Source organism: Phasianus colchicus, chromosome 7, assembly GCF_987193195.1.
Source record: "Phasianus colchicus chromosome 7, bPhaCol1.hap1.1, whole genome shotgun sequence".
Lineage (NCBI taxonomy): Eukaryota > Metazoa > Chordata > Aves > Galliformes > Phasianidae > Phasianus > Phasianus colchicus.
The window spans coordinates 20,954,600-20,982,516 of record NC_143442.1 but is presented as its reverse complement, the minus strand read 5'-3'; the positions used below and the strand labels follow the sequence as shown (position 1 = coordinate 20,982,516).

At 36.1% G+C, this 27,917-nt stretch overlaps 1 protein-coding gene across 5 annotated transcripts in view; it reads left to right on the top strand.

Annotated features, from left to right (window-relative positions):
- Window positions 1-27,917, top strand: part of LNPK (lunapark, ER junction formation factor) — a 38,714-nt gene that overhangs the window by 654 nt on the left and 10,143 nt on the right. For 3 of the 5 annotated variants that reach the window (XM_031599439.2, XM_090144073.1, XM_090144072.1), the window contains exons 2-9: window positions 2,902-2,983; window positions 4,119-4,160; window positions 5,291-5,478; window positions 8,655-8,713; window positions 11,835-11,875; window positions 18,143-18,223; window positions 18,310-18,361; window positions 23,058-23,282. In XM_031599439.2, the coding sequence (XP_031455299.2) occupies window positions 2,957-2,983; window positions 4,119-4,160; window positions 5,291-5,478; window positions 8,655-8,713; window positions 11,835-11,875; window positions 18,143-18,223; window positions 18,310-18,361; window positions 23,058-23,282 (715 nt within the window). In that variant the 5' untranslated portion in view covers window positions 2,902-2,956. Of the gene's footprint in view, window positions 1-2,901; window positions 2,984-4,115; window positions 4,161-5,290; window positions 5,479-8,654; window positions 8,714-11,834; window positions 11,876-18,142; window positions 18,224-18,309; window positions 18,362-23,057; window positions 23,283-27,917 lie in introns of all 5 variants that reach the window. The other 2 variants (XM_031599437.2, XM_031599438.2) reach the window with 1 other exon arrangement.

The window sequence follows — 27,917 nt, the reverse complement described above, 5'->3', positions numbered from 1 at the left end:
TGGAAGCGGAGTGAGCAGACCCGGACACGCAGTTTGGAGGTGGCACTTCCATCCCTGGGTGTGATGGGAGCACCTGATGGAGTCCACGCAGGAGCAAATTAGTAGGGTTGCCGAATACCTGATTTAAACGGCACTCCCCTTCCCTTTGGGGTGCAGTGCCTGTGTGTCTGTATGCAGAGTCCTGGCTGTGACTTTCCGAGCCTTCCTTCCTTTCGTTATGATTTGGTTTGATGTTATTTAGACATGAATTTCAGTGTGTTAGTTCTTAACATTGGGGATTTTAATTTCTGGAGAGCTTTTTAATCATAACATTTCTTTGAACTTAGCTTGAAGAAATCTGAAAGCGACGATGACGTTCTGCATGCTTTTGGGCCCTTTCTAAGGGGAGCCCTGAGGGTACCTGGTGTTTTTTGGACCCTGTGTTAGCTCTGAAACAGAGTGCTGCCTGTGCTTCTAGCTATGGGAGGTAGTCTGCCTGACTGTGTAGCTTAGTGAGGTGTAATGAGATCATCAAATCATTTTCTTCCTTTGGATGAGTAGGTTGGTGACTTCTGTAATTGTGCTCAATCAACCCTCTTTCAAAAGAAAAGCCTTTTCTGCTCCAGCTGTCCTTCTGTGGCATGTCTGCTTTTACCTAATCAAGCTGCCTCTTTTTTGGGTAGAGTAGATGCTACCATGTTTTTTTTTTTTTTTTTTTTTTTTGAGACTTAAGCAATAGAAAACAGTAAGTGTGTTTTCTGTGTAGCTTTCACAACTCTTATATTGTTGATCTTTTTTTTTTTTTTAAAGTCTAGGGTTCAGCTATCTTATTTGTACATTAAATCAGTGGTAACTTGTGGAATTGAGTCCTATCACAGCAGTGCGTAATGAGTGAGAAAAACAGCTCTGTGCTGAAGAAGTGCATTTTTTGAAAGAGGAGGAAGGAAAGTGTCTGAAGTGATCCATAGTAAACACAGAAAATTCTCCATCTGGTAACTAAGGATTAAGTGACTAAATTGTAAATGTGAATTCAGTGGCCCTAATCCTCTTTGGAGATGGGTTTTGGTAATACTGAGTCACAAGCAGTGTCCATAAAGCCTGTCACTCTCATGGTTCATATAAAATTATACATGTGATGACGCTTGTCAAACCTGTTTCCCTTCCAGATGTTTTCCAGATAGTTTGAAAGACATATGGATAGATACCACTATGAACGTGCTATTGACAGAGGTCTGCAACATCAGTGGTTCATGAACAATCTTTGCTCATAGGGCCCTCTACATTTTCTGTGTCAGAGGTTCTGCAGCTGTGGCGTGAAGGAAAATGGCTCCAAAAGGCCACGTGAACCTAAAAAAGCTACCTGTGCTCCTAGCACCGGTGACAGTATAATTGAAGTAAACTGGAATTGGGAACCATGTGCTAGGTTTGCAAGCTTCTTAATTGGCTAGCCGACAGCGTTCGTTCTGTTTTGCAATAATGATGCTATCTCAATGCGGGAGTACTTGTGAAGCAAGTCATCTCAGATCTACTCTGTGTGTGTCAAAATCTATCTACATGTACCTGGTAAAATAAAAATGGTGTGAAATTTTTAGTGCTAGACAACAGTAATATTGAATGTTAAAAAGTAGAAAAGTTGTTTTTCTGAGGTGAGTTACTGTAATGGTGAGTGGAGAACTAATGCAGAACACCAAGGGGTAGCAGTGCTTTTTCTGTAGCTCATCCACTCTGTGCTAGTAATTTGGCAACAGCAGAGCTCATGTGTCCATCTGTTCTAGCTTCACTTTGGCTGCGTTTCAAATACAGATTTGCTTATCTTCAAGGATGGATTTTCAAAATCATAAGGCCTACGGTTCTGAGTTCTGAAGTCCTTGGCTCCCTTACAAGGTGAAGAGGAGGCTGTAATACAGTAGCGTTAGTGAGCAGTGTGTATCCTATGTTGTGTTAATTCATTTTGGCAGCCTCAGACAGTTTGGGAACAACTTTGAATCAAGATGAGATTTCTTTATCTTTCAACGCTTGGCCAAAAGTAACCTCATAAACAAACTAATAATCACTTACTTCTGCCTAGCTGGGTGGTGCTTTGTTTTTGTTTTGTTCTATTGTTTCAGTCCAGACTGGAGAGAAAATCTGTCATTCTAAGGTTCCAAGTTTATCTACTTTCTGATGGAAGGTTGCAACACTTGTGTTTCAGGAACCTAGGCCCAGCTTATTACATTAGTGTTGTTCATGGGTTCTGGATTTGTGTAGACTGAACTACTTTTGCATGCCTAGAGTTGCTTTTAGGGCTATTTAATGTGCTGGTAACTGTGCTGAGTTGTGTTCAGGGAGCACCTGCCAGTGTAGTGCTTTCCAGGAGCATGTGAAATCTCTGTAGCCTGCTTTGAACCTAAAACTGATCATACAAAGGAGGAATAATAACGCTATATGAAAAGTTCTTGTTGATGAGTGTGAAATGGAAGGAAATCTATGGAAGAAAAACCTCTTTCTCATGAATAATAGGATGTTAATTATGAATGTTGGGAGCGTCAACTAAATAAAAAGGAACATGAAGAGTTGAGCTAACAAGCAGCCGAGAAATTAATTGGAATTCAGTTTCATAAATTATCCTGCCTAATAATAAGTTCTATAATTTTTTTTTTTTTGTGCTGGAGGATTTTGGCTTGTAAGTGGTTATTTTGTGTCTATTTTTGAGGGTCCCTCTCAGTTTAAATACTTACAAAGTATAAATTAAATTGTTCACGTTCAGGCTGACGAAGAGACCTAGAAGATGGTCTGTGAAGCAGAGACTTGTTTATAACATACACGTAGATAACTGTGCAGTTATCTCATGCACTACATTGACATGTTTAGATATTAAAGTATGTTATCACTCTTGTAGAATGCTGTTAGATTGGTCTTATGTGCTTAATGCTTTACTTCTAGCTGTGAATTCTGGTAGAAGATTAATAGCTCTACCAACATTTGTCCACTGTAGAAGATGGGTGGATTAATTTCAAGATGGAGGGTAAGTAAAATATTTTAACAATTTCATAATCTTTTGGAAGATTGAAGTTTGCAGGACGTGATTCTTAATCCTATTTGTTGACTTTGATGCTGGTTGAAAGTTACAGCTGGAGCTTTATTTCCTCCAGACCTGGCAGGGTTTGGTTGAGTTACAAAATTACTGCTTTGACTCCAAAGAGTTTTGTGGTACTCTATCATGATAGATAGATAGACCTGTAACTTTAAAGATTAGGGGCTATTCTCAGTCCAAGCGGATACATTCAGAATATCATTCTGTTTTGTAAAAAAATAATTTGGTAGCTACTTCTACAGATCTTTCTTCCTAACTCTTTTTGTTCGCTTATGTATAATTTAATAATATACCGAGTTTGCAAAAGTTATGAAACTTTTGACTATGCTCTTGACTATTCTTTCTATTAGCAGATGTGAGTTGTTGAGTCTGGGTTTACAACTTATGTTTTTAGAGTTTAAAAAAAAAAAATATTAAAAGGTGAGAGTGTAGTTAAAATTGCCAGCCCTGCTTGGGGGGTGGAGGGAAGACTTTCCAAGTCTACAGTGGTTTTTGTATTGGCCTTAGTCTTCAAGTCTGTGGTCTGGTGAGTTTGGGAGGATAATTAGTACCTTCCTACTTATCAGAAATTAGGGGAGATTGTTAGAAGATAGATTCCAAGTTGTTCCTAAGGGGAATTTTACTGGAGATGAGAATGCTTACTTGCAGTTGCTTATGGTTTATTTAGAGCGTGTCTTTGTGTGCAATGAGTATTGCTAAAAAGGTTAAAAGTTCTTAGATTGAGGCTTCTTGTATATGTTTTCTTTATTTTACCTCTTCCTTCCACTCATCAGTTCACTTCTTGTTTTACTTCCTATCCACACAGCTATTATTACTTGTACACATGTAGGTTTTCATCTTATGTGGTGTAGGAGTGGAGCCTTCAATCCATAGTCATGACAACTATAAGACAGTGATGTGTTAGTGTCTTCTATTTGTCACTATTAAAGTAGGAAAGATTATTATCTTTATATAAAATGGATGATATGTTAATTTATTACGTTAGGTAGGAAACTGTTAATCTACACTAATCCTCAACGTATTGCTTCAGTCAGATTAATGGCTTTGTTCTTTCCCTTATAAGCAGGCAAAGCCTTCTACTGTAGAAGTATTAGAAAAAATTGATAAGGTATGTATTTGCCTCTTAGTGATTTGTTTTTGTTTGGAAATGTATGTCCTGTTTGATCACGCTTTTATTTTAAGTAAAATCATGCTATGGAATTTTAAATCATTTTGATTATTCCCTTTGGTTGCCAAACTTAACAACCTAAACCACACCAAAACACTGTGTAATAATTACTGAGGAACTGTAGTTCAAACAGTTATTTAGAAAGCCTGGAATGGGTCTGAATTGTGAGCTTGGCACAACTGCACAATTTTATTGTAACTAATAGTTAAACTCCCGTGTTATGGGAAATGTCACTTGAGGAAAGTTCTGTTTATCAGGCTCGCTAGAAAAGCTTCAATGTGTGGTTTAAAGTGCAAAAATTGTAACTATAGTGATAGAAAGTAAGGTAGAGCCTGAATAACAAAACAGACAGTTAATTCATCAGTTGTGGTCTTTAGCTGGAATTTGAGACACGTGTCTGTATTGCTTGAAGAAACAAATTCATTGGAAATATGCTATTGATACTTTTCTTTGTCCTTTAAATTTAAGTACTTCTGTTGTCACTCGAAATGCAGTCAGAATGGTAACACTTGAGAGCATTGCATGATTGCTTATTAATATGCCAAAAGCATCATTTTGGTTTTTGAGATTTTAGTCTTAGGGTGAGAAAATATTGAGATGAAAACACGTGAAGTGACTGGGAGGTGTCAGCAGTTTCCCATGTTAGTAGGAAAGCATTAAAAACATTTGAAATTCCACATGTCTGATAAAAGTTTTAGAATGCAAAATATATTTGGTAGAGTCTTCTGTGGTCCTAGAGATAGCTGTTCATAAGATACGGAGTGTGTTCAGTTTGTCCCAAATATACTAAAATGTTACATAGGAAAAAGTAATAATTTTCAGTAGTTCTGCCCAGTAGTGATATGTCACTGCTAATCCAGTGCAAGTGGCCCTTATCGTAAGTATAGTCCTGGGGTGTATTTATGGTATGAAAGTTATCTCTGGGTAAATAATGGCATTTATCAACAGTATGCTTAACTTCTTCTATGCAGGTATGACATTGATGTGGCTAATTTTAGCAAGCACTTAAAAGCACTTGATAAAAGCCACAGATACATTTCATCATTAAAGTTGAACTTATTTATTTACAGGAAATACAGACATTAGAAGAATTTAGAGAAAAAAATCAGAGACTCCAGAAACTATGGGTTGGAAGGCTGCTCTTCTACTCTTCACTTCTTTATCTTGCCACCTGCTTAATTGTGTATTTGTGGTGTCTTCCTGATGAATGGACAGCAAGGTTTTTTATGACGCTTCCATTTTTTGCATTTCCTTTGATGTAAGTAAACGTCTTTTTTTTTTTTTTTTAAACGATTGTCCCTTTGATAGTAGGAGATGGAGAACACTTTGTGGCAGAGGCTTGGGTTTGTTTTTGATGATCTTTGAGTTGCTATAACTTGTTGAATTTTTTATTTTAAAGTAAATCCAAGTAGTAGGACAGACTCTTTCTTTAGTGGAAATGTTTCTCTAGGGCCTGGATTTAGTACTGAATTAAGTCTTGTCATCAGAAGATATTAGCATCTAAAGTTGCTTGACTAAGATATACCAGGGCTAGAAAGAGGGCTGTACCTGAGCAGCTGCCAGTTAGCATAATATAAACAGAAGAGCCCTATCTTGAGTTTTATTTCTGCTGCTGTTTTGGAAAAGTAACACTACTGTATGGAAGTGATACAAGTTATTTTGCCTGTATGTGAAGTGAACCATATAAAATTGAAGGAAAAAGTTTGAGACTGGATGGAAAAACTGAATTTTAGATGTTAACTGATTGTTAATGCTGAAGTTATGTGGAAGGTTATTGGGCTAAATATATTGAGGATCAATTTTATGTAAATAGCTGTTTTTTTCTGTAAGTTCCTTGATTGTTTACATAGAAAATACCCTAACATCTTTGAATGTGGATAGGAGGGACAATTGTCTTCTCTTTTTCTACACAATTGGCAATTTGTCCTCATGAGTGACATGTTTTCTACGTTGACCTTCTTCTATTTAAAAACAAAAAAGTTGAGTTCCCAACTTACCAAGGAGTGCTTTCATTTCTTTGCTCCTTGCCCCCAGCCCTCAGCAAGGGGAATTGGTCTTGGTCTTAGGAGCAACATTTCTAGCAAACAGATGTACAGTGCATTTACTGCTTTCTGTCATAGGAATTTCCACTGTCTCAGACGAACATGATGAATACTGTCTATGTTTGTGCAGCACAATTGTATGAAAACTTGGTTTGCCAGTGCTCTAGCTCTAGACTTGAAAGGAAGAGTCAAGTGTATATATTTAAGGATCTGCAAGATCAATTGGTGTGGATAACACAGAACGTAATACATTAAAAGATACATGAAGTTATTCTCTGAGTGTTATATTGTGTTAAGCGGAATGCAGTCAAGTGTTGCTGTTAAAGAATCCTATGGAGAAGATAGATGAGCAGTGCTCTCTTTTCTGGAAAGAATTAATTTATAAATTAATCTTTGACAGCAATATGAATTGTTTAGTTCTTAAGTGCACTGATTTGAAGGCTTTTGTTGTTAGCATGCAAAGCTTGCTTATGCTACTAGTGAAAGTGTGTAGAAAAGGAACCTTCACTTGACTGAGATAGGAGGGCTTGTGTAGAAATGAAAAATTTACAACTGAAGGTGATGGCTTCTAGTGCTCTGGTGTGAATTTTCACTTTGGATTTTCCCTAATTTGTCTTCACAATTCTTGCTTCACTTTTTTTGGAATGGTGGCATTTTTGAATTAGATTACAAGTTCAGAGATAGACTTGTTTTTTACAGTTTGTGACAGTTCATCTGATTTTTTTTCTATTAAGCTATTACACTTCAGGTTTTTTGACAGATGTGAATAGCAAACAACTGCCAGCTTGTCTTTGCTCTCAGTCAGGAGGTGCCACCCTGCAACAGCTCTACAGATTTCTTCTTCTTCTTCTTTTTTTTTTAAAGCCCTAATCAAACTGGAATATGTCTGCCTTTTCCAGTTGCAGTCAGTCACCATCTTGTTTCTGCCTTAGGTCATTCCCTCAGTCTTGGCACATTACTGGTAGGGAGAGTTAACTGCTAGGATCCGTTTTGAATGTGTATTGATACATCTGAGAAGTTTTAGGGAGATATTCTTGAAATGGAATCTATTTCAATGAAAACTATTTCATGTTGCCCTAATTCTCGTATAAATGTTTTTGATTTTAAACTTGTTATGTTTATATGAAAAGATTTGTTTTCCAACTTTGACCTCAAAGTTTCACGAATCTTCTGCTGCATGAAATCCTACCATATGTGTTTCTTTAGGATACAACTTTAGGTAGGAAAAGACTCTTTTCTATATTAAGCATAGATAAAAACAAAGAAGTAATGCCCATGTATATTAGTGTTCTTTCTTCATGGGAAGATGTATTTTAGATTGTTAAAGAGACAAAGCTGTCTGTATTCTGAAGTTGTTACAGTACACTTTCAGAAGTGGAATAGTTAAGCTTGTTTTCTCATTTTCTCTTACCTTGGACATGTTACTTTCACATTCTGTTTGCCTTGTCTGACTTAACTAATTCATGTTTTGTTACTGTGTAAAGGCATTTGAAACTGAGTAGCCATTATATAAATACAAAATATGTTTTTCTGAATTTCTCAGAAGTATTTTTAAAATCTTGCATTATTTTGCTTGCTTTCCTATGTTAGTTGTTATTCAGAAAGTGTTTCTAGCCTTTAGGATGTGGATTTTTTTTTTCTTGCTCAACTGAAACATTGCTACTTTATCATAATTATAAACAATTCTAAATTAAAACACTTCTTAAGGATTGTAGAGAAGCCTTTGAAATGTAAAACAGACATAGATCAGTAATTTTATTTTAAGCACACAGATAAAGCTGCTGCATTGTTTGGACTAAGTCAGCTGAAACTGTACAGAATGTGACTGGATTCAGAGCTCTGTAAAATCAATAGGAGTCAGGACAGTTATGTTTGTTTGGGAGAACATTTGCACAATGGCTGTATCTCTTGCCTTTCATTGGTATTGAATTCCTTGTACAAACCTCCTGTGTCTTAATTTTGGGAGTTAGCCGGTAGACTTGCTTTTTGGATAACTTGCTTCATAAATTTATCTAACAAGAAGCAATGAATAGGTAGTTTTCAGCTAGTTTCATATACCTTGAGGTTTCCAAACATTCTCATTGAGCATTTTAGCAAGCAATGATGTTACTGCTACTGCTTCCTTAGTATTTTTATCTATAGTAGTATTTGTTTAATATTATTCCAGTTGGATTTTGTTTATACCAATGTTGGTGTCTTGTTGGCAATGTAGTTATTAAGCTTCAATTAATATTTAAGCTCCCTGCTTAGATATTGTTTGAAGATTTGTTTGTTGTATTTACAGAATTAAATCTTTTATGGTAAGTCTTCTGTGTGAACTGTCTGCTTTGCTAAATGACTTCAGAAATGATTACTGCAATATTTTAATATAACTCTTCTTTCTGTTTTAAAGAATCTGGTTTATAAGAACGCTGCTCATTTTTTTCTTTTCCAAAAGGACAGAAAGGAATAGTAAGTATTTTTGTATCTTTCTAAGTGTATTGGGCTGGTTGGGAATGATGCTTGCTGTGAGAAAGGGAATATTTTGAATCATTTGGTGCTTCCAGCAATAACCTCTTGATGTTAAAATGGGTAGCATTAGCTACACTGTTGTTTCTACCACAGCTCTGTAGAGAACATTATGGAAACTGTTTAATCTCTCACTTTGCTTATGAAATGATGATAACTTTCTACCCTCTTTGGATATTTGGAAGTGTAATAGAATAAAATGAAGCAGAAAAATAAAGATAATAGGAGCAACTTCTTTAATATTTGCATTTTGCATGTATTCTTGCAGTTCTAATCTGTTATTTTTATGTAGAAGAGGAGAGACGTATAGCAGGTGTTAAATTTATTTGTCAAGATGGCTTGCTCCTCACCAAGTTCTCCAAAATATGCTTTTGCTCTCCTGAGTGTATAAGGAGATAAGTGTGTGATTGCTTTTTTTCTGAGAGCTAAGGAAAATTGGGTGTCATATAACTTAAAAAATAAAAATGCTGGTGTTCAAATATATTTGTGTGTAGTTGCTAAAGTACATGCAAATTCATTCTAATGTGAAATTCATCTGTGGCACTTGTTTGTGGTAGTTGGACTTCATCTGAGATTTTCTCTGAAATTTGCCTGTAGCAATATCTCATGGTCATATGAGCACTTATACAGAAAAACGTCAGTGTTTTATGACTTGCAGAGCAACAAGATGTCTTTAAGATGTCTTAAAGATGACAGCTTTTGAGTTAAGAAATTCCAAAAGTGACATTTAAATTTAATGTTTACATCTTAAATGCAAGCATAGGGACATACATTTTTATGTACAGATAAAATCGTTCATATATTTTGTGATGCTGTGTTGATTCATTTCTAAGGACAAATATGTATTTGCATTCCGTGGCTCCATAACAACTAAAAGTGTATTGTTCTGATTCGTTTAAAAGCCTTCATTGTTATTTTTAGAATATGAGGAAGTCTACTGCCTTTAAACCTGTGTTGAAAAGGTTTAAGTACTTGTTAGGTCGTGCTAAAGAGAATTATTTCTGCACTAGAGATTGGGCAAACCTAATTTGTGTTTTGCCTCGAAATTGCAAGTCTTCTATTTAGAAAAGAGAAATAAAATACACAGTGCAAGAGTTGCAGAAAAAAATGCATTGGAAAATGAACTGGCAACTGAGTATCTTAAGTGCAGTCTTTTATTCTGATATAATTTAGTACAACGAGTTTCACTAGAAATGATAGTGTAGTACTGCGGAAGTCTACAATGGATAACTACATCAGTTTTGGGAGCCAAGCTCTGAATAAGGAAAATTCCTAGTGAAACACAGGGAGGATGGGTGATGTAGGAAGATTAGGGAATATCAGTTTTTAAGATAGGTGAGTCAGACAGCTGTTGAGGAAGATTTAGGCTGATCTATCCCAAAGCGTGGAGAAAATAAATGAAGTATCTTGCAGGTATTGACTTCTCTGATATGAATGCTTTTTCAGTAGGCTTAATTAAGATAAGATATATTGGTTTCTTGAGAGTGCTTTCCAGTAATTGCCATTTGTCCACCTTGGAAGGGGCAAGCAGGAGATGCTTGTCAAAAGCAGGGGGTAAAGAAACAAATGCTCCCTCTATAAACTTACCGTATTCCTATGTGGGTGGCTGTACTCAAAGTTGTTCTAGGCAGTTGTGTACCAAATGCAGCCACTATTTCTTAATTAACTGTTAATGAATGACACTCCTATTTGTTTGGCTGCCGATGCCATGTCACGTTACAGTGCAAGCTGTTAATCTATATGGGACTACCCGAGAGGCTGTTCTAATACAAATATCAAATTTGGTGGGTGGAGGTGTATTAGTTTGTTTATTTCAAGTTATTCCTGGAATTGTATATTTTCTTTGGTCTGGCCTGGCACAAAATAGATTTTGCTCTAAGTTCGTTCCATCTCTTTTATTGATAAGTGATGGTAATAGTTATTCTTTCTTAGCATTCACCTTTAGAATTTTGTATGTGCCAGGTTCTAGTATTTTATACATTTAATAGAATGGCTTATTACATCAAAGTAGGTTCCTACATTCTGGAAAAGTTCAAGATGTTATGATTTCCTTAAAGTTATTTCCTGGAATAAGTTTTTAGAAGTGTTTAATATACCTAATAAATATACATAGGAAAATGCAAATGTATGTATGTAACTAAAAGTATGTATTACATTTAATATTCTTCTTGTTTCTTATAGCTTTATACTTTTTTTGGAAAACTGAAAAATAGGAAAAACCATTATATTTTACGAGTGAACTGCTAGTGTCCAGTAATATTGAGGAAGAGTTTTAAACAGGATTTCATGTGTGTTAAGCTCTTCTTGCTATGAAGGATGTAGTGGAAAACTGATGTTACCAAGAAAATATCTTTTGTGCTAGGTGATGGTTTATTGCAGTGAGGTTTCCTTGAGTGCCAAGCTGTAAGCGTTGACTTAAGGAGAATCCCATTGCATTTGACCTTTCCTCTCTGTTCCTTCTAGAGATAAGAGGTTAAGTGCTGCACTTATTACTTGTAGCAAAGTCTCTTACATTTAGTAGTAAAATGACCTGGTTAGCCTACAAAACTTTTTTTCTCTTCTGTGATCTCAAAGTATTGGAAGGGTGAAATGAATTCTGGGCTTCAAATCTGAATTCATCCGGCATTTGAAACTAGCATGTGTAAGAGGCTTACATGAAATATTGAAGCCAGTAAATCCAGTACTCAGATATATTAATACACGGACTTCAAGCATTTTTTTCTGTAGTTTGACTGCTGAGATTAAGTGCGTTTGGTCCATTGTTGTAGCAATTTTAATGTAGGTCAAAGCAGGGCACTAGCTAGAATTGGTTCCCTTAATGAGGAAATGGTACATAAAACTTTTTAAATAGTTATAACTGTAAAATGATAAGCGGGCTATAATTTATGAGCAGTTTCAGGGTTAAAAATAGTTTATTTTCTCTCTTTTTTTTTTTTTTTTGCAAGGTTTACTGAAGTAGGTTTCATTGTGGTCAGTAAACTTTGATTGTACAGGGCAAATTCAATGTTCAGAGGGTGCAGACATTCTCTTATGTGGAAACTGATGTGTGATGTTTTTCTTTTAGATGATGCGCTGGACGATTTAAAATCTCAAAAGAAAAAAATTGTAAGTAAAACTTAAAGTAAAAACAGCTGTTGTGGTCCACTAAAATGTTTTTGTCTCTACAAGCTCAGCTTGATGAAGATACATAGATGAAAAGCAAAGACAGGCAGAGGAGGGGGGGGAAGCTACTAACGTTGCTCTGTTTCATATGTTTTCTAGTACTCCTGCCACACAGTAGTACTGGGCTGCTTGTGTATGAGAATAAATTCTCTCCTTGTAGTTTAAATTAAACCTCCTGTTTTGTTGTTGCTAGGTCTGTTAAGTGATTTAGCAAAAAATGAAAATGTATTCTTTAAACTGCTTATTGCTCACTATTTGTTACTTTAGGATTATAAAGCAGTAGATGTACTGATTCAAGAACATAGAGTCCAACTGATTTTTTAATAGACACATCATCTAATTTTTTGTTTATAAATAGCAAAAATGACTTGCATCTGAATTCACTTTTTCATCAAGTAGCAGATTGTTTCTATCTCAGATACTTCTCTGCTTATTTTCCATTCTCCTCCATCTTATTTTTATACTATGTATTCATTCAATTACCTTATTTTCTCTTGAAAATGTATACTGTCTTGTATCAGTTCCATTAGTTATTTCAAGTGTGTTTTTGTGAGCTGTGTGGATGAATTAACTGTATGAAACTGGTGTATGTCAGGTCTTTGTGTCAGATGGATCAACACTTGATCTTGAAACAAATTTTAGATGGAAAAGGTACTGAGTCTTGGATAACTTGCACTGTTTGCAAAGTTCATAACACTGAAAGCTGTTTCATCTCTGGCTAGTCACTCTAAGGAAGCTGTGGCTTCATCTCAAGTCTTTCAGGGCAAAACTTAACAAAAACCAAAAAACCTCCAACCAGCCACCAACAAAATCACAAGTGAAGTCCCTACCCCTGAAACATCCTCCTGAAGTTGCAGTATGTGCCCTGTTATTTATCATTTTTTCTAAGCGTTTACCTTCTGCCTTCTGGATTGCTTACTCTAGTAGCTAAATTAACAGCAAACCTGCAGCAAAGCTACTAGAAAGGTGTCTGGTAAGAGTCTGAAATCGTATGGCCTTCACATGGCAAACAGAATTCACCGATCTTCCACTGGGCTGTGGAAGTACTTTGTAAATGTAAAAATGGTACGGTAAACTGTAACCTGATTATGTCATTGTCCTTTAGTAAAGAGGATTTGCTAATTTATATCTGCTAATCTTTATTTTAAGGAATCTATTAAATGGAGGTGTCCTTTGGCTGAAGAGGTGATAAAAAAGGGTTGGAGAAGCTTAAATTTTGTAGTAATGAAATAAATGAGTATGACAGCTACAGTTTTAATCTTATTTTATTAAAACAATAACTGAAGTTAGTTAATTTTTCCAATTTACACAGTTACTGAGTTGTTTTGAAGGGAAATTTCTGGAGAAGCTCGATGAAGAACCAAAGAGCCTTTGGAGTCTTGAGTGTAAATCTCTCATTTCATTTAAATGAATGGTTTTCTGTGATCACAATCTTCATATTCTTGAAGAAATAGTCATGCTGAACTTGTGTGTGGGTTCCTTGTCTTTTTAATTTATTTTTAGATGAGACAAAATCAGGTAGATAAGTCAGGAAAAAAAATGGGGAGGTTTCTTTGCTTGGAATTATAGTATCTGAAACATGGTGTAAATGTCTTGACTTTGCATATGCAAAATATATAATGTAAAAAAAAAAAAAAAGGTTTAAAGAAAAGTCAAAACAACAGCGGAAGTGCCAACCTGTAATCGTTGAAGACAAACTTCTAAGTAGAACTTTAGCTCTACTGTTTTTCAGTCTGAGGGCAATAAAGTCTGTGATTATCTCCTGAGCTTGTGGGTGCCTGATTCCTAGCAAGGAAGCAGATGACTTATTGAGCCTATTGAACTGGTGTGGTGTTGGTATTTTTGACTCTGAAGATTTTCTACTAAGTTTGGTCATAGTTTAAAGGTATTTAATTAAGCTTGAATCCTACTGTGTTGAAATGAGCTGAAAACAGATGCAGGTAATGAGGCATGACTAGAATTTGTATTCTAGATAAAAACATTTTAAAATTGAGTTATAACAATTATGTAATAATGTGATTTTTGATAATATTTAGATTTAGTTTTGGTTTTGTATTAATTTCCTTATACCATCTGTATCAACAAGTACCTGTAGCGATACCTACTTTGTAGTTAAACAAAACAATGAAAGCAAGGAAAAAAAAAAACCAACCAACAGCATTTATGCAAAGTAATGGAAAGGGAGAAGGACAAGATTATTTTTTTTTTCTGTTGGATTCTAAGTAGCCAGTATATTTGGTAATAGAAATGGTTACTGAGATATTAACGTAGTGATCTTCAAACAACATAAACTATGTATTTTGTATTTATTTGTAATGTGGATTGTCTAGACACTGTAAGCCTGCCACAATAGCTATAGTTTTTCAGTTTATTGTGGTTCAACTGCCTGACTGCTGGAGAAACTTTAAAGACAGGTGGCCTTTTGAGAAGTGTTACAACACTTGAGCTTTTCTTGCCTGTGGTCTATCTTTTCCCTGGTAATGCTCCTTAAGTTGCAAAGGGTGCCAACAACAGAGTAAGCTTCTCACCTACTATATTGAAAGCCCTGGCGATTGCGCCATGTGAGCTGCCAAATGGACCCTTCAGCTCTTCTCATAAGACTTCAGTCTTTGGTAGCATAATCACATGGATGGTAACATGGGTGAAATATCTGACAAATGTTTTTCATCTTGAAATATCCATTAATATTGTCTGTTGAGACAAAGTACACAGTGTGCATAATACTTTGCACGGGGTTGAGTCTGTACAGTATTGTTTCCTTAGTGGTCTAAAACATGCTGTGATTCTCTATGGTACTGTCACAGGGGTAAGAATTGAGTGCATTAGCTATAATTAAGGCAGTGCTTTAAGTTGCAACTTTTTCCATCATTGATTATAAAGCGATACAATGGTTGTGTCTGTGATACTGTGACTGTCTCTTTGGCAGTCGCAGTTCTTTAGTTCTTCATCAGTTAATGAAGTTGTCAACCCTTAAGCCTGAATGTGTTTAGATGAGCAAGTTCAGAGGGTTAAGCAGATTAAAAGCAAGGGCACAGGACATGTATTAAGCTGCTGGAAGTGGGAATTAACAGAGACTTTACCTGGAGTAGCGGTCTTAAAGATGGGATAATTCTTAGCCTGAGGACAGAGTTTGCTAAGATAGCATAGTAATTACTGACCATTGTGTGAGCCCAGCCGTGCCTACCCAATATTCGATAGAGTACTGCGAATTCGCAATGGGAAGCTCAAAGCGTGATTAAAAACTAAATCTACTGATGAATGACCAAGGTGTGGTTCTTGTAGATGTGTTTGCAGTGTTCATACCAAACGGTTCCTACTTTGGCTTAAATTATTTTATTTTTTGTTTTAAAGTTACTTTTGTACATGCTTGCAAATCTTATACTGTGTATTGAAATTAATCTTCAGCCTTGCACAAATGTGGAGAAATGCTTCTCCATAGTGAGGTTTGACGTACCAAGTAATTCAGTTTAAGAACTCACGAGGTGGTGTGGTGATTAAGTAGCTTGCACTGTGCTAATACTTCAAATTTCTATTTGCGAAATCGCATTGACAAGATGCTTAAAATATATTACTCATATTACTTTTCAGAGTAGGCAACTGGTGTAGTTTTTGCAGGAATTCTGTTTGGTTGTCATTTGGAAAGGAAGCCATCCATGCAATTATCCGTAGAAGAGAAAGTGGTACACAACTATGATGCTTTATTAAGATGTGGCTAATTCTGTGGGTTAGTTTGGAAATCCATGATTAGGGTGGTATTAACCTTTATAGAGAATTCACTTGTGATTCTGGTTACTCAGCATTTTAGCTTGATTAAACCTTGAATTTTGTTTTGGTAGGAGGTGGAAAATGTTTTTGTGGGGGAAAAAAATTGAATCTCAGAGAAGGTTATTATGGAGAAGAGCGGAACTGTAGAGCAGTTTGCTGTGTTTTTGAGCCATTGTTCAGCACTAGGTAAAACTTTTCGGGGGTTGTTTCAAAGTAGTGAATGATCCAGAAGTCAGTCATTTGATTTGCATTTGTAAATGAGTTTGCGGTAGCGCACCAGCAAGTTTCTTCTTCATGCAAACTTATAGTATTCCAAGCTTATACACGCAAGCCATTATGTGCTTCTAGTAATTATACTAATTTGCTTAAACAGTAAGCAAAGTTTGATCTCTTTGCTATTTTTTTTATATTGTCAGCCAATATAAATTTAACTGATTTCAGGAAAATATATTCCAGAAGTGAAACCATGGGGTTTGTGAGTGTACTTATAAAAATCTCGATCGTTTTTAAGAGTTTTCAAGAAATCTGTAAAAGCTTGATTGCAGATGTGAGTTCTCATTCAGTTTCAGCTTTGCTGAATTTATATAACTGTATATAATTTCAAAACATGAATAATAACTTGTTGAATTATCCCATAATTTGATAATGTGAGAATGACTGTGACATCTGAATCTTGTGACAGGGAAGTGTCAAGTGATGGTGGAGCATTCTGTTCTTTCTTTACCTAGAAGTCATCTAGTCTGAAGTTTTCTCATTCTCCTGTGTTGCTATGAAGACAAATGCATGCATTATGCAGTCATTTATGTAAAGTGATTTGGGGCTCTTCCTTCTGGTTTGGGGACTGGATATTGATGCTGATGAATAATGCTTCCCCACTTTCCCTTGCTCACATCACCCGGTCATGTGAAGGATTGCCTCGTGGTTTGCACTTTTATGAGAAATTAATGCTTTATTTATCCTATTAGACTCTTAATTCTGATCTTAGTTTGTACTGCGTGGCATTGCTAAGTTAGTAGGTTAAATCCAAAGCCCTGCAGAAATAAAAATTGAGAGAATTTATTATTATTTTTACTTTGCTATTCGTTCCCTTTTTATTTCAACAGTCCTTAATTAGCAGCTTTTGTAGTATTCCTTGCCTTGAACTTCTGGTACTGTGTGTAGGAGAGAGCTGTTAAATGGGTACTGTGTATCTGTTAAATGGAGTGGAATTTATTTATCTTCTGAGGTCTATTTGTGATTCTGAGGTTTCTTTAATGGTAAAAGCAGTACAAGGACTCTATTCGCAGAAAGGCTGAGATGCTAGTTTCTCACTAGTGAAATACTTGCCTAAAAGTCATGTTAATGTGCACCATTTATTATTTTAGCAGTGATAAATGACTTTGAGGGAACGTAATTTTTTGACCACTGACCTTTTCAGTTTTGCAGCTTATGCCAACAGCAAATTTAACAAACAAACAAACAAGACCACTTTTAGCTGAATGTGGCCATTAGTCAGCATATCTAAGAGAAAAGGTCTGCTTAAGATACTGTAAAATGCATTATAATTTCTATGTATATTTGCTATTTGTCATAACTTTAGCTATCTGTTTTAAAGTTAAGCTTCTTCTGATGTTGACTGTTAGCCACTAAAATGATACTTTACTAGTGATTACTTTTTTAATTAAGCCCATGTATTAGCTATAAAGCCACTTGAGTGCATTGTAAATAAAACGCTGTAATAATGAAGTGCTTTAATTACACTCCCTGAACTACGCATAGTTCTCAGTAAATTTTTTTATTTAAATTCTTAACATGTTCCCTTTTTTTCTGAAAAGCAGTTTGAATTGCTGTAAAGATGGAGTTCCAGCCTTTAAAGTCATTTGAGCAAATTCCACGGCTGTTCTCTAGTTAGTGAGTTTTCACAGCGTTTGCAGCAAGCTAATTGCTTCTGCTAATAAATAATCTAAAATCGATGCTGACAGCAGTTAATTGGCACAGAGACTTTATTCTGTAAAGCACTTGGCTAACGACCTTCCTTAAATTAATAGCATTAAGTGCTATGAGGAAATAAATCTAAGGAATTGCCTGTCATGTGCTTGTCATGTCTAATAACTTCCAATAATGATGGCTGATAGATTTTTGCACATTCCATTATTGAAGTTGGTGCATGTAATTATTCTCCTCATTATATGTAAACAATTAGCAATATTTGGTGTTTCCTTGCAATAAAGCTGTTAAATACAAGTAGCCCATTAGAGTTGCTAAACTTTTGGAAGCAAAATTTCATATCCATTGTATGCACCAAATCTGCAGTTATCTGCCCATGTTACGTGAGTTATATCTGAAGATGACTCGCTGAGTAGAGCTTCACAATTTGGTAACTTCTGTATGTTGGTTGTGAATAGGTGTGTGTGAAGAAAATGCTGAAAGAGTTCTGTTTTGATATGTGGAACCTTTTGTTTCCAGCTTGAGGAAGTGATGGAGAAGGAAACATACAAGACTGCTAAACTAATTCTTGAAAGGTTTGATCCAGAATCAAATGCAAAGGTAAGAATCTTTATTGATAGTGATTTAATGTAAAAGGTACTGTGAAGTTGTACATTCAGATAATGTTATTTATAATTAATTGGCAGGAGGCTGAACTGCCATCTGCTGGAACATCTGCAACCTCAAGACCTGGACAAGGTAATAGCCCTGTAAAATGGCTGCTCTTTAGCAGAGATGCTCATCTTTCATTGCAGTTTTCACTCTTGGAAGTCTCTCTGTAATAAAATTTGTAGATTGATTGACCTTTATTTAGGGTTAATAGACTGTTTATTAGACTATGCTTGTGGATGTTCCTTATTTTTCCATACAGTGGATCTGTTAGTAAATACTGATGCTCTTCTAGGCAATGTTAGCGTCAACATTAAATATTGATGTGTTAAAATCAAATTCCTGTGTCACATAGTTGTTTCATTTGAATACTAAATGGCTGTGAAATCTTATACTGTGTTCCTTGACTTAATTTTCCAGTTATGCTACGTTATCTGTTTAGTCAGACATTTCATAATGCAGCACTTACATTACTTTTTAATGGCAGATGGGTTGATTTCTCAAAGCTAGTGCAGAAGTGGTATTAGGTAGGTAATAAAAATGGACTTCACTAGTTTGTCATGAACAGAATATACTTGGATTTTTCTTAAAGTTGAGTATAACATGCTGTACTTAGACTGAAAATGCTACTGTTAATACAGTACAAAGACCGCCTGGTATAATGTTAATGAAGGTGGCTTACTTGCAAAAAGTTTTGAGATAGTCTAACGAGTAATTTGCTGTTTTAACTAACTCAGACCTGTGGGGGTTCATGCTCAAAATAAACTGCAGAATCTGATGTACATAATTTCCTATGGAAGAAAAACTGCTTTGGAGTACAAATTAAAACTTTTAAGTCTTAATTCATGGGAGAGGGATTTGAGATAGACGAGCCTGTATTTCTTTCATTTTTCACTCTTGCAATACTGTTGTTGGTAGGTGCACAGTGCTTGTATTTGTGCTGTTTGGCTTTATCTTTGAAATGGGGAGACTTATTTTTTTCAATAGTCCATTTTTTGTATATGCAGTAATTCATTAATTAAATTTTTAGATATCAAAAGTGTTAGCTTACTGTATTTCTCACTAAATATCTGCCCCAAACAAATACACTGCATGGAACAGAACATAACTTACTACAACTAGATGGTACCTTATTGTGGTTATGGTATAACTTCTTGTATATGACATACAGTAGAGTTAGTAATTTGAAATTAATAAAATAGCTGATAAGTTAACGTGTGTACTTCCTTAGACTTCTCTTGTCTCAGTTTGGAGACATGCTGGTCAAGGAGCAGAACTCGTTACCTTAAACACTGGATAGATAATGACCAATCAGATTGGACTTAAAGTTGTACACGGCAGTCGGTGGAAGGTTAGTTGGAATGTGTTTAACTTGCAAGTTGAAATAGAAACTCACACATCTAACTAAGTTAATTAGTTCAAAGTTTTTTATCATTCAGATTTGCATAGTAGTTAACTCTCAGAAAACCACTGGTGATAGAACTAGAGGGAATGGATTCAAGCTGTGCCAGGGGAGATTTAGGTTGGACGTTGGGAAATACTACTTTTCTGAAAGAGTGGTCAGGTGCTGGAATGGGCTGCCCAGGGAGGTGGTAGAATCACTGACCCTGGAGGTGTTCAAGGAACATTTGGATTTTGTGTTGAGGGACATGGTTTACTGAGAACTGTTGGTGATAGGTGGATGGTTGGACTGGATGATCTTGTAGATCTTTTCCAACCTTGGTGTTTCTGTGATTTCTGTGAGTTTGAACTTACCACAGAGAAGAAACGAGACCCTGCAATGATCATTCAGCAGCTTCATCATGTGCTGTTTAACTCTTTTCAAAGTTTTCGTGATTTTTGACATACTTCTTAATTGTAATTTTAAGAGATGAATTGTATTAATCTTGATATTTGCTATTAGAAAATCCTGGAAATTCAGAAGGAGGGGAATTTGAAAAAGTGCAATTTTATCTATTAAGTGCTTTGAGGGGTGGAGTTAATGAACATTCAGTACTCTGTCCGTATGAAGAAAATAGAGTAAGTAAGTGGGGGAAAAAAAAAAAAAACACAAAAAAACCAGTAATATCTTGTTATTACCTGTTCCCTTCAATGTGCTGATACAGCTGTTAGCAGTGCTCTGTTGTAATTGAGATCGCTGCATGACCTGAATTAAAAACAATGCAATAACAGATGGTTGCAAGTTGTGGGTTGGGTACAGACATCAAGGATAAAGAAATTCTTGGTTCATCTTTGCCACTAAAGCCAACAGTTTTGTGAACTATATCTTGGCTGGCGTTGTGCTGTAGATATTTTAAAAACAGTGTAAAAAAATCAAGTTTTGAAGTGAAGGAGAAATAAAATACTTTGGCTTGCAAAAGTGAAAGATACAGCTGTCTCACCAGTAGCAATATCTTAATAAACCAGCAAGAAATTATACTGAACCATCAGTTGGGAATAGCCATTTTAACCTATCTGCTTATGTATCAGTATTGTTCAGTGCCAGTAACTGCGGAGTTTGAACTTAGCACACCTGAAGGATAAAAGATCCATTTTCAAGTTACTCGTCTGTCTTCATACAGATAATTTACAGATGGAAAGGAATCGTTTATGTAGGGGGGGGAAAAAAGAAACCTTTGAAAACTGCAAAACTTAATTCAAACTACTTCAGCAGTTGCTATATGTTGTTAGAATAGAGACAAAATGAACACTTTCTTCAATTAACTCATGGGACTTTAATTATGGAAACTGAAAGTTTACAAGAACTTCATAATTAACATGCAATATATTATTTGTAGATGATTTATACTTTTTGGGCAGAATTTTACAAGCTGCAAATGAGTAAATGAAGAGGGTAGTTATTCTATGCAGGTTAATTTGAAATGTTGCTAGTAAAATCTCTCACAGAAATCTCTCAGTGTCAGTGAGATGTTCATCATAGATGATTTCTCAATTAAAATTCAATTTCTGGCACGGGATTAGTTTTAAAAGTAGAAACATATTACCAAGGAAACCTTTAAGAAATTTCTGCAACCTCACAAATTTACCCTGTTATCCAGATCTGGAACAGTTTAAATGAGGGGACACGTTCTACTTGCTAACACCAACTTAAAAACATTCAGAATCTTCATACTTGTTGGGTGATCTGAACTGGAAGATGAAGTGTCAGATAACGCAGCAATGTGCATGATAACGTAGAAGGGGAAGCAAATAATGTATTCTGCTTAGTGAGTAACTGAGCTAGATAGATTTTTGTAATAAGACTTTGGTTGCAGTCTTCTGACTGTGGATGCTCTTTTCTTCCTTCTGGTTTATACTAACGCTATATATATATGCAGAGATTAGTAGGCCAAAACATAGCCTACATGTTGCAGTTTCATAGCACTAGGTGTTAGCAGTTGACCAACTTAACTTTCGTTTGACCTGATGCTCTAGCGATGGCAACTCTTCCTTGGCTAGTGTGTAAGCTCGTGTTACATGCTCACCATACAAAAGCTTAGTGTGGTAGTGTTTTACTTCACAGATACAGAGGTCTCTCTTTCAGACTTGAGCACACCCATCTCCCTGTGGCCATCCAGTCACTAATGAGTTTACAATCTACTTGCTAGGAGCTAACACTCTTCAGCCTGTCAGAAACTCAGCAGTCTCTCCAATCTTGAAACTCAGGGAGACGAATTGAAAGTCCAAGCCAAATGTTAAATGCCTTATTTTATTTTTTAAAGATAAGCAAGTTCAGTCAAAATATTCTGGGTGCTAGGAACTAGTTCTGGAGGCTATTGGTTAGTGTCTGGTGTAACCATTCTGGGGGTACAGTTTTTAGATTAAGTCCTGAAGTGAGGGTTAATTTCAATTTAATTTCTTACAGTATTTCAAATATTCTTTGGAGGCAATATGATATAGATAGGATGGGAAATAATGAAGTGGTTGCTATTCCTGGTCACTGATCCTGCCTTGCTTTGGTGAACAAACTTGTATACAAATGTAATGGAACTTGAAATTTTCATGACTTGATAAAATATCCAAACTGTAATATATTACTGGGATGATATTCCTGTTCTTGTTAATGAGAGCTTTGTCTTGGTAGAAGAGAAGCTGAAGAAACATATATAAAATGTTTCTTAGAAATAATAGTAACTCAGTGGTCACAGATTGAGATAGAAGTATGTGAACGATGTAATAGAGTCTTTTCCTGCTTTTTGACAATCCAAACGTGTGGCTTGTTGGTACATTTATTGAAAAGAGTGAACAAAACTGTATTACCTGTTTAAGATCAGCAGTGTAATGTTTTGTTGTCATTCTAGAATTTTAATTTATACAACCTGAAATGATCTAATCTGAAAGTTTCTTAATAGCACTTGATACTTAGCCTGGATATTTTACGCAATGACTGAATAGTTTTTATTCCCATGGAAAACGAAATGCTTGGAAGCATGTTTACATCATAGAGTAAAACAGAAAGCACAGGTTCTATCTGTGCTTTCTGGTTGGAACTTATCTGTTTATCTGTCCAACTTTCTGCCTTAGAATACGAAATCATAAGGTAGGCATCTGTTAACTTTCTTCTGGAAGTCTTTTACCCCAAGTACACAGTTAATGATCATTACTATTAAAAACATAGCATTCTGTACAGGCTTTAGTTCTATGATATGCTCAGCCATTCAGCTGGCAATCTTTAGTTATAGATCTTTCTGATTTTATTTGACTCGGTTATTTCTGGCTGATTAAAATAGCAGGTTAGTGATATTAATGTACTTATTTTTTGCTTATAGTGTTAGGTGTTAAAATAAGTATGTGCGTATCTTGTCAGAAATTCGTCAGAGGACTGCAGCACAAAGAAATGCTTCTACACTCACACCTGCTACTCCTAAGCAAGGCTCTCCAAAATCGCTTGTTTCGGCAACACCGTCTCCTAATCAGCAGAGGGATGCATCTGCTCTTACTGGACCACCAGAAAGAACTGCTGTGCCACCCTTGCAGTCAAACGTTCTACCAAGACGCCCTGGATCCCCAGCTACTTCAGTGCCTGGAATGGGTAAACAGAATGCTTACTATTATTTACAGTTTATATTGTTTTCTCTGGTTACCTATAAAATAGGCCATTTTCAGACAGTATGGAAATGGCATTTCATTTGGAAATTGCAGAGCAGTTATCTGATTAAGCGGGAGTTCCATATTCAATTAGCTATAACTCTTTACAGCTGGCACCTCTTGATGCTGAAACCTATTGCCTGAGCTCATTTAACTGTTATGGCTTCTTTGTTTAAATGGCAATAAAACTTTGCAGTATTCTGTAGTCAACAATATAGCATACCTTTTTATGTTCTTAGTTCAGAAAAACTCTACAGTTATATAAATCAGATATAGAGGAGAACACTTTCCGAACACATTCATGTTTCTGACTAAACCCTGCACGTATATTTTTTAACATGCATCTTGACACTTATTTAAATTTTCACTTCAGGAGGTATACTTAGGCAATCTATATTCATAGATTTTAAGTATGAAATCCCAAATATGCTAGAAGAATTGTCTGTGGTGTATCTGGATTTTTTTCTAAAATTGCATGTTAGTTTGGTGCAATAGTCAAAAGTTTACCAACAGGTCAAAATTCTGTAGAAATGAATGCTCCTTAACACTTGGTTTCATATTCTGGAAGTAATTTTCCTTTTGTTTCTGGTTTCCTGTTGTGAAAGGATGGATTTAATTGAATTGAGCATGTGCCATTTGGTTTAGGAGGGATGCTAAAATTTGGGAGATTTTGAGAGAAGGAGGGATTTTGTTCTGCTCATTGAAGGTGAATCACGGTAGAGGCCAAATCCAGGGTATCCATTTGTTGCAGAATGTTTGGCAAGTTAGATCTCAGGACAGTGGAGGAGATCACAATCTCAAAAATATAGTCATAGAATCCTTAGAGTTGGGAGGGACTTTTAAAATGCATCTAGGCTAACTCCCCTGCAATGGAACAGGACACCACAGCTACATCAGGTTGCCCAGGGCCTGATCTGGCCTCACCTTAAAAGTCTGCGGGGATGGGGCATCCGCTGCATCTCTAGGTGACCTGTTCCAGTGCCTCACCACCTTCACTGTAAAAATGCTTTTTCCATATATCCACTCTAAATCTATCCTCTTTGAAACCATTTCCCCTGTAGTTCTGTCACCACAGATCCTTCTAGAGTATCTTCTTTCCTGTAGTTCCCCTTCAGATGTTGAAAGGTCTTTCTCAGGTCATTTCGGAGCCTTCTGTTCTCCAGGCTGAATAGTCCCAGCCCTTTCAGCCTGTCCTTGTAGGAAAGGTGTTCCATGGATTATTTTTGTGGCCCACTTCTGGATGTGCTGCAACATGTCTATGTCTCTTCTGTACTGAGGAATCCACATCTGGATGCAGTAGTCCAGGCGAAGCCTCACCAGTGCAGAGTAGAGGGGTAGGATCACCCCTCATGACCTGCTGGCCACACTTCTTTTGATGCTGCCCAGGGTACGACTGGCTTTCTGGGCTGCGAGGGCATGTTGTTGGCTTGTGTCCAGCTTCCCATCCATCACTACCCTCAGGTCTTTTTTGGCATGGCTGCACTCAAACCTTTAGTCCATGAGCTTGTATTTGTAGTGAGGGTTGCCTTGGCCCAAGTGTAAGACCTTGCGCTTGGATTTGTTGAACCTCATGAGGTTCACCTGGGCCACTGCTTGAGCCTATCTAGGTCCCTCCGGATGGCACCCCATCATATCATTGAAAGTGATTGGTAACTACATCAGCTAATTCCCTCAAGATTCTGGGATGCATCTCATCAGAACCCATATTCTTGTGGATGTGCAAGTTCCTCAAGTGGTCATGGATGCAACTTGCCAAGATTCTTTTCAGCACCACTATTATTTGGTGCTGATCTGTTTATCGGTAGTGATCTGTTTACTGCACTTTGTTAAGCCTTGCTATTGCTTAGTAATTGTTTACCTTTATTATGAAGCTGCTAAATTTTGTTTTTTATCTCTGCAGTGAACTATAATGGCAAGATATTAATACTTCTTGATTATCTTGAAGTAGTGTAAATTAGCTTCGCGCACCAAGGAAGTGGTCATTTGGGTTCAAAAAGTGTTTACTGAAACCCGCTTGTTGGAAATTCTTTAATGAGTTTAAAACCACATGTTCCTTCTTGGTTAAGATGCTGGCTTTATAATCAAGTATCAGCAGTCTGCTAGTTTTCTTACTGGGAAAAAAGAGTTGGGTACAATGAATAAGCTGGGTGAATGTTAGCCCTTACTTGCAGAAAGGGTTTAGAGAAGGAAAGAAAAATCAGCTTGTTTAAAAGGATAGTTGCCAAGACTGTTAATTAAAATATTTAATGTGATTTTCATGATAATGCCTTGTATGCATGTGCATTTTTTCTACTTAAACGTGTTAGTCTGTTGCAGCAATGTTCTGTTGTATACTGTAACTGTCAGTGTCAGTGTGGAAGCCTTGTTTTCTCTTGAGTTTTCCCAAACCTTTCAAGCATATAAAATCTTAGTCATGTAGCTGTAGTGGGAAGTATGTAAATTCACTATCTGTAAGAGTAATATCATTGCCTCTAAGTTTATGCATGGCTTGCAACAAATGTGAATAGCCTTAATTATCTCTAAAGTAGAGAAGATTAATAATTCATTTTCATTATACTATATTTTGTAGAGGAGAATCAATTTAACGTGTATTACCACAGAGCTCCCATATGTTTGAAAATTAATAACCAGCAGGTAGTTGAGAGTTTGCCAAGCTTTGCAAAAATGACCAGTCTTTCTACAATGATTGCTTTTGATGTTCATATTAATTACTGGTGTCCATAACAGCATGAGAACTAAGATGGTTGGTTTGAGTTATTAGTAGGCAGGTAATTGAAGTTTTCCTTAGAGCATGTTGTAATGCTAGGTAGTTTTACTTAAATTTTACCTTTTTTAACTACTGGAAACTTTGTTATGATATATGAGGCATATAAAAATATGATCTTTTGGATATTAGTCAGTGTTTGAATACTAACCAGATATTGAGGAAAAGAATTGTAGAGTTTTAACTTTATTACGGATTATATCAGTCTTCCAAATCTTTGCCATTGCACTCATGTTAAACATTGACCATTCACTTTTTTTTTAATGGAAGCACTGAGTTTTTTCTTTTTTTTTTTCCCGTGAAGCCTTAGGAAATGTGTTTCACTTGAAGTTTTCTCTGGTCAGCCTTTGAAAAAAATCTGTAAAATGTTGGATTCTGCCTAGTTAACATTGTAGTGAATTTGTTCTGGTAACTGCTTTGAGGTTTTTCTTAGTCTTAAGTACTACTTGTTTGCAGAGTACAGGAATATCTTGAGAATGCTGATTTATGTCTCCTGATTTCAGTTCTTCTGTTTGTGAAAATGAGGATTATTGTAAAAAACGAAACAAAAAACCCAACATGCTAAGAATGAAACTATGTGCTTATTGGAGACATGTGAATTGCAGTATATTCTGATTAGAACAAACCATTTAAGTCAATTTTCCAGAATTGATGAGAGGCATTTTCTTTTAGAAAAATTGCACCCTTAATGACAAGATTAATCTCATTCTCAGCGTAGGACTGTGAGAGGACATAGCTGCAAATGTTTGAGACCTACTCTGTGAAACAGTTTCTGTTTTTTTTTACCTTAGAAGATGCAGATATGTTACTGCTGAACTTCAGGTTTACAACTGATTGTAGTGCATTTTGGCAGTGAATCTTCCCTTTGCTTGCATCTGTGGAGGTTAAAAGATAAAAGGTTTGAGAGAGAATTGCTGTCGGTTACATTTAATGCTGTTTAAGCAGAATGCCCATCTTAAATCAGCTTATTAAGTGACAAAAGCTGCTGTGTTGTCTTGCCTGTGTATACCTATAGCATACATGTTGCTTCTCTGTGGGTACTTATGAAGGAGTCTGCTGAAAGTTGCATTACTGGAAGGAATGACTTCAGCTAAGGGCAGCACCAGGGCATGCATAAAAGGGCTACAGAAAAGATAAATTTATCTTCTGCGAAGCTTCAAGTCTGCTCTTTTTTTTTTTTTTCCCTGTAGTGTCTTTCAATTAAATGTCCTTCTGAATTAGTTCAACTAATCCAATCTGTGAAACACATTTCCAAGAAAAATACTGGAATAGGGAATCGAAATGTGTGGTCACTGAAAGCCCTTCTAAGCTATGTGTTTTATTTAAGTGTTTTTATTGGATATATTGAATAGTTCCAAGCCAGAACTCTTCCCTGAGAGAATATGAGTTGCTTTTTGGGCCTTGAGAATTTTACTCCTAAGGATTAAATATACTCAGTTTTGCATGGCTTCAGATTACCCCACGTTGATTTCTTTCTCCTTGGCATTGAGCAAAATCATAGCAACAGAACAAGTTGTCTGGAACTAATGCTCTATGTTGACCCATAAGGTTATAGCATTGTTCAGCTGTAAGTATTTTTTCCTCTATGACGTGTTAGAGGTTTAGTTAATGAACTGCCAAATATGATTTCTAATGCTGTAGCAGCTTTCTCAATTGCTGAATGAGCTTTCAAGTATAGGTATTAGTCTCTTGGGTTAGTGGTTGTAGCGTGGTCTTTGTCTCAGGTAACTCTGTGAGATCCTGGGAGGAATCTCTCCTTATCATTAGTATGGATGAACTCTGGACTGAATAATCTGCAGAATCCTTGCTCATGGA